The 15,837-nt window shown below is 40.1% G+C and overlaps 1 protein-coding gene across 2 annotated transcripts; it reads left to right on the forward strand.

Moving 5' to 3' along the window:
* dynll2a (dynein, light chain, LC8-type 2a) lies at positions 1 to 3,719 on the forward strand. 2 transcript variants are annotated; one of them, XM_084558341.1, is made up of 3 exons: positions 1 to 131; positions 715 to 873; positions 1,892 to 3,719. In XM_084558341.1, the coding sequence occupies exons 2-3, from the start codon at positions 742 to 744 to the stop codon at positions 2,027 to 2,029; spliced, it is 270 nt and encodes an 89-aa protein (XP_084414467.1). In that variant the 5' UTR covers positions 1 to 131; positions 715 to 741; the 3' UTR covers positions 2,030 to 3,719. The 2 variants fall into 2 exon arrangements, with proteins under 2 accessions (XP_084414467.1, XP_084414468.1); XM_084558342.1 differs by having other exon boundaries at positions 718 to 873.
* The last annotated feature ends 12,118 nt before the right edge of the window (positions 3,720 to 15,837 follow it).

Raw genomic sequence — 15,837 nt, forward strand, 5'->3', positions numbered from 1 at the left:
AGCCAACCTACCTACATGCTTATTGTGTAAATCTTTAAAAAGCAATTAGCCGCAGCATCATCTAAACCTTCCCCGCTGGCCTTGTGAAACATATTTTTAGAAAGAAGTGTTCTCAGGCGGCTCAGTAAAAGGTGAGTTGCAGATTTCCTCATCATACTTGCATGTTGTCTTGAATATGATTCGAGTTTCTCTTGTGATGGTGATCTCTTACTGTAATGCATTTCGACTGGTTGGACAGATAGACTGTTTTATCATGAGGAAACAAGAGGCGTATTGTTTATTTTTTATTTTTATTTTCCCTGGCTGATAATTGCCCGGATACATTTTGGTACTTTTTGCTCCCCGGATGCAGAAGCTGCTTTTATCCCAAAGTGATTTTGCCAAGTAATTTAACTCCACCTGTATCAAGTTTCGCAGCCAATCTATGCAACGCTCAAGTCATCGTGTAGTTGGGGATATACGCAAAGATACACATGCGTAAGTTTTGGATTTGGATCTGCGTTAGTGACAAAAACTAATAATAATGCGCTGTGGCAAGTGGGTAATTTCTGCGTGCGTTTGCGTTGATCCTGCTGGCCTAAACCATCCTCATCATCACCACGTGCGGTGTTAATTTTCAGTGCGGTACGTCTGAGTGAACGTGCCCCCCCTCCTCTCTCTCTCTCTCTGTTTCTCTCTCCCTCTCTCTCTCTCTCCTCATCCTGTCTTCCTTAGCAGGCGTCACCATCATCATCCTCAGCCATGACTGACAGGAAAGCTGTGATCAAGAACGCAGACATGTCCGAGGACATGCAGCAGGACGCCGTGGACTGTGCCACGCAGGCCATGGAGAAGTACAACATAGAGAAGGACATTGCAGCCTACATCAAGAAGGTGAGACAGGACGGGGTTGCGTGGACGGATCCAAGCAGTGCTCTGCCAGCTTCTCACCGGTGCCACATGATCCGCAATTTCGGAGCCTTTTGTATCCTCAGATCTATTTTTTGCTCCGAGATGAGGCTCTCATGATCAAGGCCAGGATTTTTTTTTTTTTTAATATATATATATATATTACTCTGGTTCACACGTCTCCCACAAATCACTCTGTTTATGCTTCAACCAGATACCAAAGGGAGAGCCTCCACACATTTGGATATTCCATATTTTATTTGTCCAACATGAGTTCAAAGGTGGAACTTCACAGATCGCTTGCCAGTTCATTAGGTACACGAGTGAAAACGACTACATCCCAACAGGCCGGCACTAAATCCCCCATCATGACTGTTATAATGTTCAGCTTAAAGGTGGTAATTCAACTGTGTGATCATTTTGTGGTGATGTTGAACTGGAATGAGTTAACCACCAACGTGTTTCTAGCCCACTGGCTACAAGGGGGCTGTAAAAATAATAGAAACGTGTCAAAACACAATTCAACAAACTACGGCCTCCAAAATGAAAACACAGATGAATCGATGGCCCTCTCAGTTATTTTGGACAAATGTTAAATACTATAACCTTCATAAAGATAAGCTTTTAATGCAGGGCTGTTATGTCACAATGCATTTGTTTTCACAAGCGTACCTAATGAGCTGGCAAGTATTATGTAGGGCTTTTTCAAATCCTCATCCACACTTGCCCAGAATTTATTGCATTTATTGCATGTTATCTCTTGGGTTTTAGGTTATTAATAGCTCAAAATAAGCAGCTATATATAAATATGAAGTATAAATCACATTAATAATCAGATGAATCCGCAATGAAAATAAAATGTATTTGCAGACTTAACCTTGGTGTCCTCAATGGCATCTATGTCGCTGCCTCTGGTGCTATATTTTCTTTGCAGCCATTGGTTCTGCTTTCCGATTTCCAATGTTTATTAACCCCCCCCCCCCCCTTTTTGACTCTTTTTCAGGAGTTTGACAAGAAGTACAACCCCACCTGGCACTGCATCGTCGGGAGGAACTTCGGCAGCTACGTCACCCACGAGACAAAGCATTTCATTTACTTCTATTTGGGCCAAGTGGCCATCTTGCTTTTCAAGTCCGGCTGAGACATTTCTGATGGGTGTTGAGGAGGATTTTCTCCCTGAGCCTAAATCGGAAATGCACTGGTGGCTGATGTCTCCCATACACTAATAACGACATACCATAACGATGCAAAACCGGCCGTGCGCAATTGCATGGACTATACACTATTTAATATGTATGTTACAGTAAGTTTACTTTTCAATAGTTGCCATTTGAATGCAACTGAAGTAGTTTTTGTTGATGCTGTTTAAATTCTAGGTTGTAAAAGATTTCAATGTGGCCCTTGATTGTATAATAAAAGGAAAGCTGTAGAATGTAGTGGTGCATCTGCTTTCCTTCAAAAGTGGCGTTGCCAGAACTTGTCATGAGTCGGTTTAGACGGTAAAAACATACTGCGCGCACCAGTTCAGCAATTCATCCTCAAGATCGTGAAAAGAAGTTTATTAACGGAGCAAATATTTTAACGCTCCACAGTTGTCTTAACCATTTTTATCTGGAGATTCACAAGATACAGAACCTTTTATTGTTTCGCAATCAGGATCTAGCACAGAGAGAAACTTTAGCAGCCGTGTTCAGAAAAGATGTCACAACGTTCAAACGCGCTCGACGTTTTGGAACCAACACAGACCAGTGAAAGCATTTCCTGGGATGTTTAGTTTGTCAGCTCGTAGATTTTCACTGTGAAGGACAATAGCGCAAACAAGGCTCGCATACATGGACCATAGCCTGTAATGTCTGTTGTAACGCTACCGACTGGTTATCGAAATCTCCCAACTCACCCACCCAACATTACCGTCTTATAATCCTGTGTTCCTGCATGTTTGGAGGATAAAAACCACAATTTATTTAACTGTTACCACACACGAACTAAAGCTCTTTATTTAACTTTTGACTATGTAGATAATGGACTGAGCCGATGTGTGTCTCGTCTTGTTATGAAGCAGCATTAGCAAGGTGTTTTAGATAAAACATCTACCACGGCTACCTGTGTTTCAGATGGTTGTGTCGTCTCCTGTGGCTTGTGATACTTCCAAAATTGCATCACCCCCAACCTTTAGTTTTGCATTGCCAGTGTACTGCCAGACATGCAGGAAAGACGGAGCGGTCGGACTTCTTAAAGCAACAGCGAGCGGGTTTATCTGTTGTCTGTTACAGATTTAGGTTTTTCATTTAGTAATGTCAGTATAATTAGTTTGAAATGGCAATGCACGATGTTTGGATTCTTATTAAATGTGTATTTTTATTTTCTTTTTTGGAGGACAGACTGGAGGGTTTTAGTCTACAGAGCTGGATAACACCACAGAGACTGAGTGTCTGGGTTGTTTTATCGAGGGACGTCTTCCTAACTATTGTCAATGTAAACTGATTTAGTATTGTTTTCCTCTGGCATGTATTTTTGCTGTGTATATGTAGGAGCCGTTCCGATGCTGTTAAATTTGCACAAAACGTGTGCCTGTCATTGCTCTCAACTGTAACTGGCTTGAGTACAATTGCACTTCATTAGAGATATCCAGTAGGTTGCTACAGAACCAAAATCGTATAAACTCGATAAAATAAAAAAATTAATTGTTGACTTATTACACTGTGGCCTTTTATTTTGTCATTGTACTGAAATCATTCAACCAAACACTGAAATACATTGATTTGTTTTCTTTCCAAGGGCTAATAAAAGATTATTAGTACTCTCGAGAGCAAAAGCTAGCTTGCTAAGTGTAGACAGGTGTTTTAAAACTTTAAACGGAGCCAGATTAGCTAATTAGTTAACTGGCGGTTGGCTATAATTTCATTACACTCAAATCACACTCGTAACTTTCCATGACACAGCCTATGTAGCTGCTGCTAGCAACGAGCTAGCTTAGCTTAGCACAAATACTTTAAATGGGGAAATAAGCTAAACTGGCTCGGTTCAAAGGTAACACACCTCCGAAACACACTGTAAGTGATGTGATATGTTGTTTGTGTGAAAATTTGGAAAAAATTAATAACCTGAATGCAAAATTTACTACAAGTCAAAAAGTAGGCTAAAACGTTTTGAGCTAACTAGCAGCTGGTACTAGCTTCATACTGTATTTCATGCCAAATAAAATCATGTTTAATTCTCGTAAATAAAGAAAATGGACAAAATTTGTAGGCCATACCTTTTATTACTTTTTGCATTTTTTACCTAGTATTTTCAGCTGTACAGTGACATCTGCCAACACAAGCTAAATTTAGCCACCGTAAGCTAATGGTCGTACCATATTAGCAGCAGAATCAAACAAAGCTGTGTGGTATTGCTGATTAATTCAATTTATACACTTTATTCGGAGAAGAATGGGTCATCTCCTTTTATTTCAAAGTTGTGCATTTATATTTTTTCTCATTTTGACCAAATCGTCACTTTTTGACTGAAGAGCCACCTCGGACTTTGTGCAACGGCCATTTTTTCTAAAATGATCTAATAATAGAAAAATAGGACATTATTAGGCTACGTAATTAGATTATTGTTAGATGCTGCTCTAGTTTCATTCAGGTAATTTAGCTCTCTTGTACAAATGCAGGAGTGATGCTTTTCATTCACATTTGCATTATTGCACGAACCTGTAAAATGAAGAAAACAAAACGAAATTGGCATCTCCACAATAAATCAAGACACAATGGACAATGGAATGGGATGACAGACGACTGAGCGTGATGAATGACGCACAGAGGAGAGAAGACGTTGCGTAGGCTTTAGTATTCATGTGGCAAAGCTACAGGCAAAACAGTAAAGCTGTGGTGTTTTATAAACGAGGAACACTCCATAGCAACAAGTGTTGTGAGACCTTCAATCAGTGACAAGGAGCACAAACCACATGACACCAGTGACTGCGGCGTTGAGCTGCTTGACCATATGGCTCGATCGGCCAGACATTTGGCTGCTCATCAGTCATCTGCGTGATACATGCTTCACACAGGCTGTGCCACAAAAATACATTCTTTAGTAATACTAACAGCAAATTGAATATGTAAGATTATTCTATTTAGGCACCTAGAGTACTACCCAGCTTCTGAAAACAGGGAAATTTAGTTTTGTTTATACTAAACTTGGGGTATAGTTTTTTAAAAATGTTGGGATTTACCAAGCAAGACAGTGTTAATGCACAGAGACCATCAAATTGCTTTATTAGAAATGTAGGACTCAGTTATTTTGGAGGATAGCCCCATAGCAAAAGACAGAGAGTCAGGATATCTCAACCTGTGCAGTGTCAGTTTTGAATATCTCGTCTATGGCCCTCGCAACAAGTGAGAATTATCAGTTAAATTCAGACTAATCAATAATGGTTTTTGCCTCCATGTTGCATCTCAGGTGTTTTCTACATAATGCAGCACAAACTTGAGTCCTCCAACGATTCGTCATGTTTAAAGAATGCATCAACTGATTTGACTGATTAGCGTAGAGTCAGACAAACATGGTTCATACCTGCAGATGACAAACAGCAGGGCAGATATGAGTGCATCATAATGTAATCAAAATTCTGTTTCCTGGCAAAGTGGTGATTGCACCTACAATGCGACCAGCAGTGTTGATGTTTAGTTCAAGCCTTGGGCAGCTGTGTTCTCATTGACAAAAGCAGCACGGGCCGACCGCCTCTTGTGTAATGTGTTCAGTTTGTGCTGCAGTTACGTGACGTCTGTAAGTGGAAATCTAGAACAAGGGCCAGCGGAGCCGAGAAAGCAGACAAATTAAAGGACAAGTGACTAATGAATAATTTCTAGAGACAGACTGAGGTCAGAGTGGATGAAATGAGATACACTTTTTGGAGTTAACTGGGAGACAGTGTTCCTTTGTCAGTTTTCGTCTCTCCACAGCTTTTGAAGCTGAAATTCCTGGCATTTTTGTTTCTTTTGATTCATTTGCAGCTCTGCTTAGTGAGTTAGAAAGTCTTCCTGTATCACTGAGACTCTGGATAATGTTAAAAACAACTTGTTATCACAATGGTCTCACGCGCTTTAGCTGAAGTGCGTCAGAGGAGCCTTGTCTGCTTTTCCATCAAACCTTCACCGCTGTTTCACACCACTGTTTTTCCCATCAGCCTCTCCTCCCCCCCACATACCTGCCTGCCTTCTCTCTCATAGCCGCTGGCTGCCTTCATCCATCTTCCCACACACAGCTGTAATTCATGGTCAGAGCACATTCACATTTAGACCACACAGATAATTGACTGGACGATGGAAATAAAAACCCTGGCTGCTTGTAAATTAAAGATGCATGTGGATAAAATATTTATCCGGAGGCAGGTTTAGACATTAAATTTGATCATTTATAGTGTGTCACAAAAATTCACATGTACCTTAAGACTGACAAATTATATTATAGCCCTGCTTCAAATGATATTGTTTGCTAACTGATCAGTTTCTTGGTGTTAAAGCAGATTCAGATGCAGCTCCATCCCTCACACTCAGAACCAGATCTCTGAATGGCCTCTAAAATATCTATTTATTGCGATGAGCATTCATCCTTCTGCTCTCAAATGGCTCTATTCAGCTCTTCACGGGTATGATGTGAAAAACATTTGAATAACCTGTATCTCACCAAACAGGCTGTTGTTTCTGCTCGGGCTGAAAATACCCTCGTCTTTTGTTCGGAGCGCGGCTCCCATTGACGTGGTGAATGTTTGTGCTCTGCAGATCCCTCATAGACTCCGAGATGACCAGTGGGCGGACTTAACACCGGCATAACATGGAGGCAAATGACTCAGACTCCAACATCAGGCATGTTGAGAAAACCAGAAAAAATGTGGCGCAATAGCAGCAACTGGACTCACGGGCCTCAGTTACAAGGTGTGTAGGTTGAAGTATGTGGTGTTGCTGTCTGGGACAATCCACACTGAATTCATCGCTGTATGAAAATCCTTGAAAAGGAAAATGTTTCCATCCACACACTGTACTTCCAGGGACATGACTCATCTATTGACATACAGTACAGATACTTTGCATACTGTCCACTGTTGGTTTCCACTGACATTTTGACTCATCACGGCAGGGAAAACACAGGATTTGTTCAGTTGAACTGTTAAACAAATCCTCAGTGTCTGTATCTGTTTAGTCTAGAGCTTGATGCACTTCCAGTCCAGATCTGGATCTGCGTGAATGACTCAAGACAACAGCTGATCTCCAGTTTGATCGCCACAACCGGTCAGATGACTCTACGGTATGTTGAACAAGAGAGAACCAGAAAAATAACTGCGAGTTACAACTGAGCTGTGACTTTTAGTGGGAATCCTGTTGGAGGATTTGCACAAAGACTCAACATCTGCAGTTTTAGAGGAAAAGTGGAATGCTGCCATCTTTTGCAGCCATCTGTGTCTTCTCTTCTTTGACAAGTCTGTCTTCTTTATTGAGACTGGAAATTCCTGCAAAGTTTTAGAAAACTTGAGTATAGGTTTTAAAGTTGCAAGGAGGGACCTCATGCAGCATTCAAATATTATCAATAGCTATCAATACAAATTATAGACATAGATAATAATACTTACACCGAGAATGTACACAAACATAGAAAATGCATCCGTTACATAAAAACTGTACAGATATTTAAATAAAGATATCTCATTACATAATTTACATTAATGCATTATAGCTGTTAAACAGCATTACATAACATACGCACAATACACAAAGTCTTACATTGAGCTGCAGCACTTCCACATTTTGACCACAAGAGGGAAACCTTTCTCTTCACAGAGACATGTTTCTTTCTGTCTTTCTAAAGCAACAGTTTTAAAATGACAATAACCACAGTTTTAGAAAATCCCACCGAAGTATGATTTGTACATAAATGAGGATTTAATTTAGCTTTTCGTGTTCATTGGGATGTCAGTAGCATGTTGCCTCGTGATACTCATTCATTCAGGAAGTTGGAGTACCCGTACAGAACCCGTGCAGACACAGGGAGAACATGCAAACTCCACACAGAAAGAAAGACCCCAGTCGGCCTGGATTCGAACCCAGAACACTTCTTGCTGTGAGGCATCAGTGTGAACCACCACTCCACTGTGCCGCCTGTCCCGTGATACTGTAGTATTTGAATGTTCTGTATTTCACTTTTATGTGAAAACCCACAAGCTTTTTTTTTTTTTTTTTTATAAGACAATTATTCACATTGCCAAGGAAATACAACAGGAAGTTTGGCTGAAAAGGTGGGGTTTCATTTTACTAAGGGGAAACTTAGTTACTGATTATACTGAACATAAGACAAAAAAAATAAATGACATTTATGGTTTTCTACGATTTCACAACATGAGTTCGACGCAGGTTTTGAGAGTTTGCATGCAGACAGCCTGCGCTTTGTCCTTGCGTAGGGCACTCAGAGGTGATCTAGTTCATAAACGATCATGCCCGGTCTGCTTTGCTGCACCTGAGAGCAGTTTGTTCTAATGGTTTCCTCCGAATGGATGAAAGCCACCAAGGTTTGCGCTGCATTGCGGGAAGTTGGTGAAGCAGTCACCCCGCACAGTTTCACTCAGGTGTGGTATCGCTCATATGCCATTAGAGTCATTAAGAGAGCCATTGTGAAGATTAGAAAGGTGGACCTCAGCTTGGAGGAATTTCATTGTGACTGCTGGCATGACAATGTCAGCAGGCTAACAGCAGGCTGGACAAACGTAATCAGGCTAACAGAGAATAGATAGAGAAGAATAATCTCCAGCACAGACGTTTTAAATTACAAAGCATTATAAAAGCAACACGCGTGTGCAAACAACCACATAACACTCAGTTTTGAAGTCATTTCACATCTTGGCAAACATCCTGCATGACTAAGTGAGGAGCAGGTTAAAGGTTGAAATGGCTGCCTTTCATGGACCGCAACATTTTTATGACCTTGTCTGTTCAGACACTACTGGAACCACATAAAAAAAAATAAAAAATAAAAAATTTGACAAGCAAGTGTAGTTGGAAATTCATGATTGAGCCCTAAATTTAAAAAAAATTTAGCCTCCTATCCAGGTGTTATGCAGTAATATGTGTCAGAGTTGACCCGACTGTCGGTAAGAAAACCTGGTTTCTACTGACCTAAAGTCACCAGGCTTCTCAGTCCCACAAACTTCGTCTTATCTGAGCCAAACCCTTTATGGACCATCACCTCGTAATCCTGCTCCTTTACTGCCCTCGCTGTGCGCTGCTGTCAAGGATAAGGTAATCAGCTTATCGGGAAGACATGATTTATAAAACTCTGTGATTCAGACCTTCTTTGATATCTTCCAAGGAAGTGGGGTGAGATTCGCTCCTCAGACCTGCTTGAAAGAGAGAATCACTCAAGCTTGTGCATGACTTTTCTTTATTCAAATATATTTTAATTAAAGTCTTTGTCACCACATTTTGAAAAATAAATTTCATCGCTTTCCCGTTCCGTCGTTTAACCTAAATAAGCAGAGAAAAGAAAGAAGAGAGGGACTTGTTTCGGTACTTTCTTGCCTTATCTCAGACCATATCCCGGCACTGAAGGCATGTGATGTTGGGCAATAAGGCCATAAAGCAGAGCAACTCTTTATGAGAGGGACTGTGAAACTGTGACTGACTGACTCTCTGGTTACAGGTGGCTCCTGCACTGCACATAACTCGTATTCAGGTTTAAAACCTTCAGGTGAGTGGGACCTTTTGCCACTGCAGAGAGAGATATTGCCCTTTTCCCCATTTAATCTGATGATATACTGGGACAAATGTCTATAGAGGAATTTAGAAAAAAAAAATATATATAAAAATAAGAAATATACAAACAATATGTCTCAGAAAATATTAAGTTACTTACTTCATGAGCAGGTTACACTGCAGTGAAGTTTGTATTAATCTTTGTTTTGTTTAGTTACGCTAACATTAGCTTAGTTGTAATTCACCTCAGTAGTTTCGTTTAGCTTAGCATCCATTTGGTTTAATTGTGGTTTATCTTAGTGGCCATAGATCCTAGCATCTCATTTAAGTTAAAACATCTTATCTTAATCTAGCTTCGTTCAGTTTAGGTTAATATAGCTTCGCTTGTCCGTTTAGTGTAATAGTTTGCTTCACTTGGGTTTTATTTAGATTTGCTCATCTTTTCTTAGCTCATCTTAACTGGTTTTAAATTAACTTGTGGTTTTAATTAGGATGAGTTAGGTTTAGTTTATCTTTGCAGTTTAGTTTAACGTAGCTTGGCTTATCTTAGCTTTAGCTTAACTCAGTTTAACCTACCTTTTCTAGTTTAGCTGATCTTAGTTAATTTTAGTCTAATTTAGTTTAGTCTACAAGTAGACTATTCTTATCTTCGACTTCAGTTTAACAAATATGTTAGCTTAGCTTAGCTGTGGTTCGCACAGTTCCATTTTCTTGTAGTTCACTCTGGCTTAACTCAGTCGAGCTTAATTTAGCATTCAGTTAGCTTTTAGTTTGTTTATTTCTATTTTAGTTTAATTTTCCTGAATTCAGTTCATGTTATCATCACTTTATTTGACTGTTTTCCAGGAAAGGCTCAGAAATAGGACTTTTAGGGACCAGCTTGTGTGAATGACCTCCTTCTCAATATTTATTGTTGGAATGGACAATGATCTTTTTTTTATTTTTTTATTTTTTTTTGGCTGAGCACTGCAAGTATTTTATTATCCCCTAAGTATTCCCTATTCCTCATCATGCTTTATATATTTATTCATTTATTCATTCACATCCACAGCACAGGTATGAACAGTGGTAACACAGTGCTAACTCACACTGAGTTTGTGCAGGTGCTGCCAGCAAGGTAACCAATGGGGTTTAGATTGCCCTGACAGATTTTTAAAGCTGTTATAAAAGTGACTTTATGTGATTGTAGTTGGGTCTTGTTGGCCCTGACTCAAGGTCTGTTTGAAGACAATGTAAAAAACAAAGAACATGGGGAGGTATGTGATTTGTATGGTGTGTGTGGGGGGTGGACTGAGGGGGGTCATGCAGGGGGTTTGGTGATGGAGGTCGGGAGAGGTCTGGGGGTGGGGAAGTCACACAGGTAGGGGACAGTGATCCAGGCGGTGGGACTGTGCAGTCACCATGTCTCAATCTACAAACCAATCCTGCATGACTAGTCTTGGGCAACAGCTAATGGCCCCCAATTACAGTTTCTCTGTCCTCCAGAAAGCAGCCAGTGTGGCGTGACCCTCTGAAATGAGCCTTCCTCACAAATGCATGGCAACAACTGACATGTTTAGAGAGCGAGATGGCTTAATTAGATGTTTGCTTTTACATTACAGTTCTTTTTAACTCATTTAGACGTGTTTCTTGAGTCTTTAATATAACTGAGTCAGTCTGAGCTGGCCGTCTGCTGTGTTACAGTCTATGTGGAGCTGGAGTAAAACATCGAGGAGCTGAAACGTGAGGGTGGGAAAAGAGCAAAGAGAGGGTCTGAGGTGGAAAGGTCAAACTGATGTTTCACCGTGATGCCAGAGAGGGACATTTTTTTCCATCAGGATGCCTCCTGTGGTCGGGGTTAATGTGGTGTTCAAGGGACAGAGATGTGCGGATGAATTAATTTTAGGGATGAGCAGAGGAGCGTGGAGACAGAGGGCCAGAGTCCACTGGTGGAGCGGTGGGGGGGGGGGGGTTTGGAAAATGGGTTTTTGAGTGCAGATTTGTTAACACCACCTCTACCTTTACTTCACTGTCAACTCAAGGCAAGGTCTACTGACAGAAATCTCTATAAGATACATAATCTGGTGACCATGAAATTGCAGTTTCTGCTCTGAATATCAACTATATGATTTTGTACACTCATTCATGGTTACGCGATGATGACTCTCTTGGATCCCTTGTGCCCAAGTGATTTGTCTTGACACTGGCACAACAGGTAACTTTCCCATTAGCCTGTACCTTGGGTACGCAAGCATGCAAGCTCTTGGTGGATGGAGGAAGTGAAAAATGCTTTACCTTTTTCACAGCAATAGGCCTATTATTGGCATACTAACATTAGCTCAAAGCCTTAGCACTAACCTTGTCGTTTCAAGATAACCTTTAACTAGCTACTTTTGTTGTGTATATACACTGCCTGGCCAAAAAAAAAAGTCTCCACCTCGATTTAACTAGGCAAATCGGTACTAGCCTCCTATTGGATAATTACTGCATGGGTGATTATCTTTAAGCTGGTAACAAGTTATTTAACCCCAACTGATGCAATGAGTAGCTTTTCATTTCTTAAACAACCATGTCTAAAGACACATCCTGTGGTCGTGGAAAAGATGTTAGTCTGTTTGAGAAAGGCCAAATCATTGGCATGCATCAAGCAGAGAAAACATCTAAGGAGATTGAAGAAACTACTAAAATTGGGTTAAGAACTGTCCAACACATTATTAAAAACTGGAAGGATAGTGGGGAACCATCGTCAAAAGAATCCTGATTGATCCTGATTGGCGATCACTTAAACGTTTGGTGAAATCAAATCAAAGAAAAACAACAGTAGAACTCAGGGTTATGTTTAATAGTGAAAGTAAAAAGACATTTCCACACATACAATGAGAAGGGAACTCAAAGGATTGGGACTGAACAGCTGTGTAGCCTTAAGAAAACCACTAATCAGTGAGGCTAACTGGGAAAAAAAGGCTTCAATTTACTAGGAAGCATAAAGATTGGACTCTGGAGCAATGGAAGAAGGTCATGTGGTCTGATGAGTCCAGATTTACCCTGTTCCAGAGTGATGGGGACATCGGGGTAAGAAGAGAGGCAGATGAAGTGATGCACCCATCATGCCTGGTGCCTACTGTACAAGCCTGTGGGGGCAGTGCTATGATCTGGGGTTGCTGCAGTTGCTCAGGTCTAGGTTCAGCAACATTATGTGTCCAAAGAATGAGGTCAGCTGACTACCTGAATATACTGAATGACCAGGTTATTCCATCAATGGATTTTTTCTTCCATCATTTTCAGACATCATTTTCACACATGGATTGGCCACCACAGAGCAAAGACCTTAACCTCATTGAGAGTCTTTGGGATGTGCTGGAGAAGGCTTTGTGCAGTGGTCAGACTCTCCCATCATCAATACAAGATCTTGGTGAAAAATTAATGCATCACTGGATGGAAATAAATCTTGTGACATTGCAGAAGCTTATTAAAACAGTGCCACAGTGAATGTGTGTTCTTATCAAAGCTAAAGGCGGTCCAACAAATTAATTTTTTCATTCTTATATCTTTAATTATTGCCTGAAGTAAGATGTAGATTGTGAGTCTAGCCAGATTCATCAAAAACTACATAAACAGGATGTAACGCAGTTCTCCGGAGGGATCAGGTTTACCGGAATAGAGAGTCATGTCCGATGGTGAGTCAAGGAAGGTAACTGTAGGTGCTTTAAGAAATCACAGGGGGACAAGACAGACGCCATGGTTGACTGAGTGTGAAGCGTTTTTCTCTTTACTCATGAAATAATAGATAACTTGGGTTCCACATTAGGTGGCACTGAGCCAGAATCTTAATTGTCCAAAAGCTGACTTAAATAAACAAAGTGGATTCAGAAGGGCTCCTGTGAGACCTTTCCTATCAAAGTTCATGTTTACAGTAAAAACAGGTTATACACTTATAGATGGATTGTAGCTTATCATTACAAGCTGACCAGTGAGATGATTGTGTCACTGAAAGGATGGCAGGAGTTTTATAACTCTCTGCTACTTTCTTGAAGAATTGTGGTATTTATTGCCACAATTCTTCACAATTTATTGCCACATATTTATTCTCGTTTTATCTGAAAATACCGTATGATCTCATGTGTAGTTTTACATATTTCTCTTTTCCCTTGCTAGGATGAGATGTCTTACGCTCTTGACAATGATCCCATTTAGCTCCCTAAATGGAAGCCACGCCAACATCGATCTGCGTATGAGGTAAAAGGAAATGTGCTGATGCCTCTCACACTCGGTTATACATTAACTGTCAACAAAAAGGAGGGAAAAAAAAGAAATAAAAAGAGCTTATAGACTTGAACAGATAACCCGCTACTGCGTCTGACAGGCCAGGCAAATAAATTGCTGACAGAAAAAATAATCTTGACACTAAAGGTCATTGTTACTACTGTCACATTTTCATGTTATTGGTGCGTTTATGGCCAAAATAAAAATCTAAGGGTGTCAGATAGCAGGCAGGAGAGAAAGGGCATTTCACGCGTCAGTGTTTGAAATAGCTTTTTCTAGAGGAAGAAATACTTTTTAAATGACTTTACAACTGTCCACACTAAATCCATAGGATTTGTGTTTGTGGTGCATTGACATTTAATTCGAGGTGATACAAGTTTAACTCGCAATTATGCAAAGTTCACTGAAGAATAAGTAGCAAGAGTAAGCAACACAATCATATAAAAAATATATATATTAAAAGTTGCCCCTGTTAAAGGCCAACGAAAAGGTAGTAGTACATATTTTAATATGTAATAATACAACCACTACTTACAGCAACTTGTAGAATGTATACCCGATACACAGAGTATATTTATGAGGATATTAATGTAAACAAGTTGTATCTGTGGTATTTTAAAGGCTGATAGGTGTGGAGCCAATTTGAATCTTATACACCGATAGTCAGCTTATTCTGCAGTAATGCATATCTAATGAGGTCCTTGTATGGTTTGTATGTAAAACCTTTATTTGCAAAGTAAAGACAGCTGTAGTAGAGTAAAGATGTGCATTCCTTTTGAAATGAAGTGGAGGAGAAGCAGGGAACTGAAATATTACAGTAAAGTAGTATTTGGCTGATGTCGACTTTGCTCGACTTACTGCACTACTACTCAACGTGGTCTGTAAAATAATTAGAATAACTGAAAAGTCAACAGCTTTTCTCTCCTTGACCTTATCAAAATCCCATGTAGCTGAATGTACTGAAGTAGAAGAAACCCTTTATTTTGGCACAAAATACAGAAAAGACTTGAATGTATTGATTTTACACGAGCTGAGGATATTTGTCTTGTTTTATATTTAACCAGGGGTTAATTCACAACACCTACGGTCTGTCAGCACCAGCCAAAGATGTCACACATGTAAAGCCATTATATCTGGTGTCAACAGCACAAGAGAAATGTGTCATTTTCTACAATCTGAAGCACGATCAGGTCAATAAATGATGAAAACTACTTTTGCACAATGTATATTTTCTAAGCACTAAATCTCCTTGCACCCAATAATGGCTAAAGTATTATACATGTACGTTTGTGCCTTGTTTATGGCCTTCAGTGTGGCTGTAGAAATGAAAGACAATTTGCAAGATATTTCCATAAACAGCAAAAAACAGTAGCGCCGAGAGGCTTGTAGCTCACAAGATGCTGATTTTATTGAGTTGCATTTGTATAACACACACCCAGAAAGGGATTAAAATGTGGATTTAAAGTGTTGGATTTTAGTGGATATTAACAGAACTGAAATATTGTATTCTTAATTGCTCTTTCATAAGTGTTACTCTTCACATGTATATAGGGCAAGAGTCCTCTTCAGCAGATCTTGGCATATTCGCACGGCCATGTTTCCTCTATATCCACTAGTGTTGGCTTGAATCACGCCTCTTTTTGGGGGTTAAACAATCCCGTGGAGCCTACAGCATTGCCAGAAACAGTCTACAAAACTTTCAGCAAACAAGCTTAAATCAATAGTGCTTTACCGGAGATTAACGGTGGACTCTGACAAACCTTTGTCTTTGAACACAGCCGGGATGAAATTATTTACAAGGAACCAGAGAAGAGCGATAGAGCTCAGTGTGAAATGAGTCACATGTTTTACTTCCTCCATTACCAAAGATAAACCATTTTTGCCTACATTCATTTAATATTACCTACAGATAATGTCAGTAGTACAGGAGCTGGTCAGCCGCAGGGCATCCTGAGCAGCTAGTTGAGCAGTGTTGCCAGAT

This window comes from Chelon labrosus (genome assembly GCF_963514085.1).
Source record: "Chelon labrosus genome assembly, chromosome: 13".
Lineage (NCBI taxonomy): Eukaryota > Metazoa > Chordata > Actinopteri > Mugiliformes > Mugilidae > Chelon > Chelon labrosus.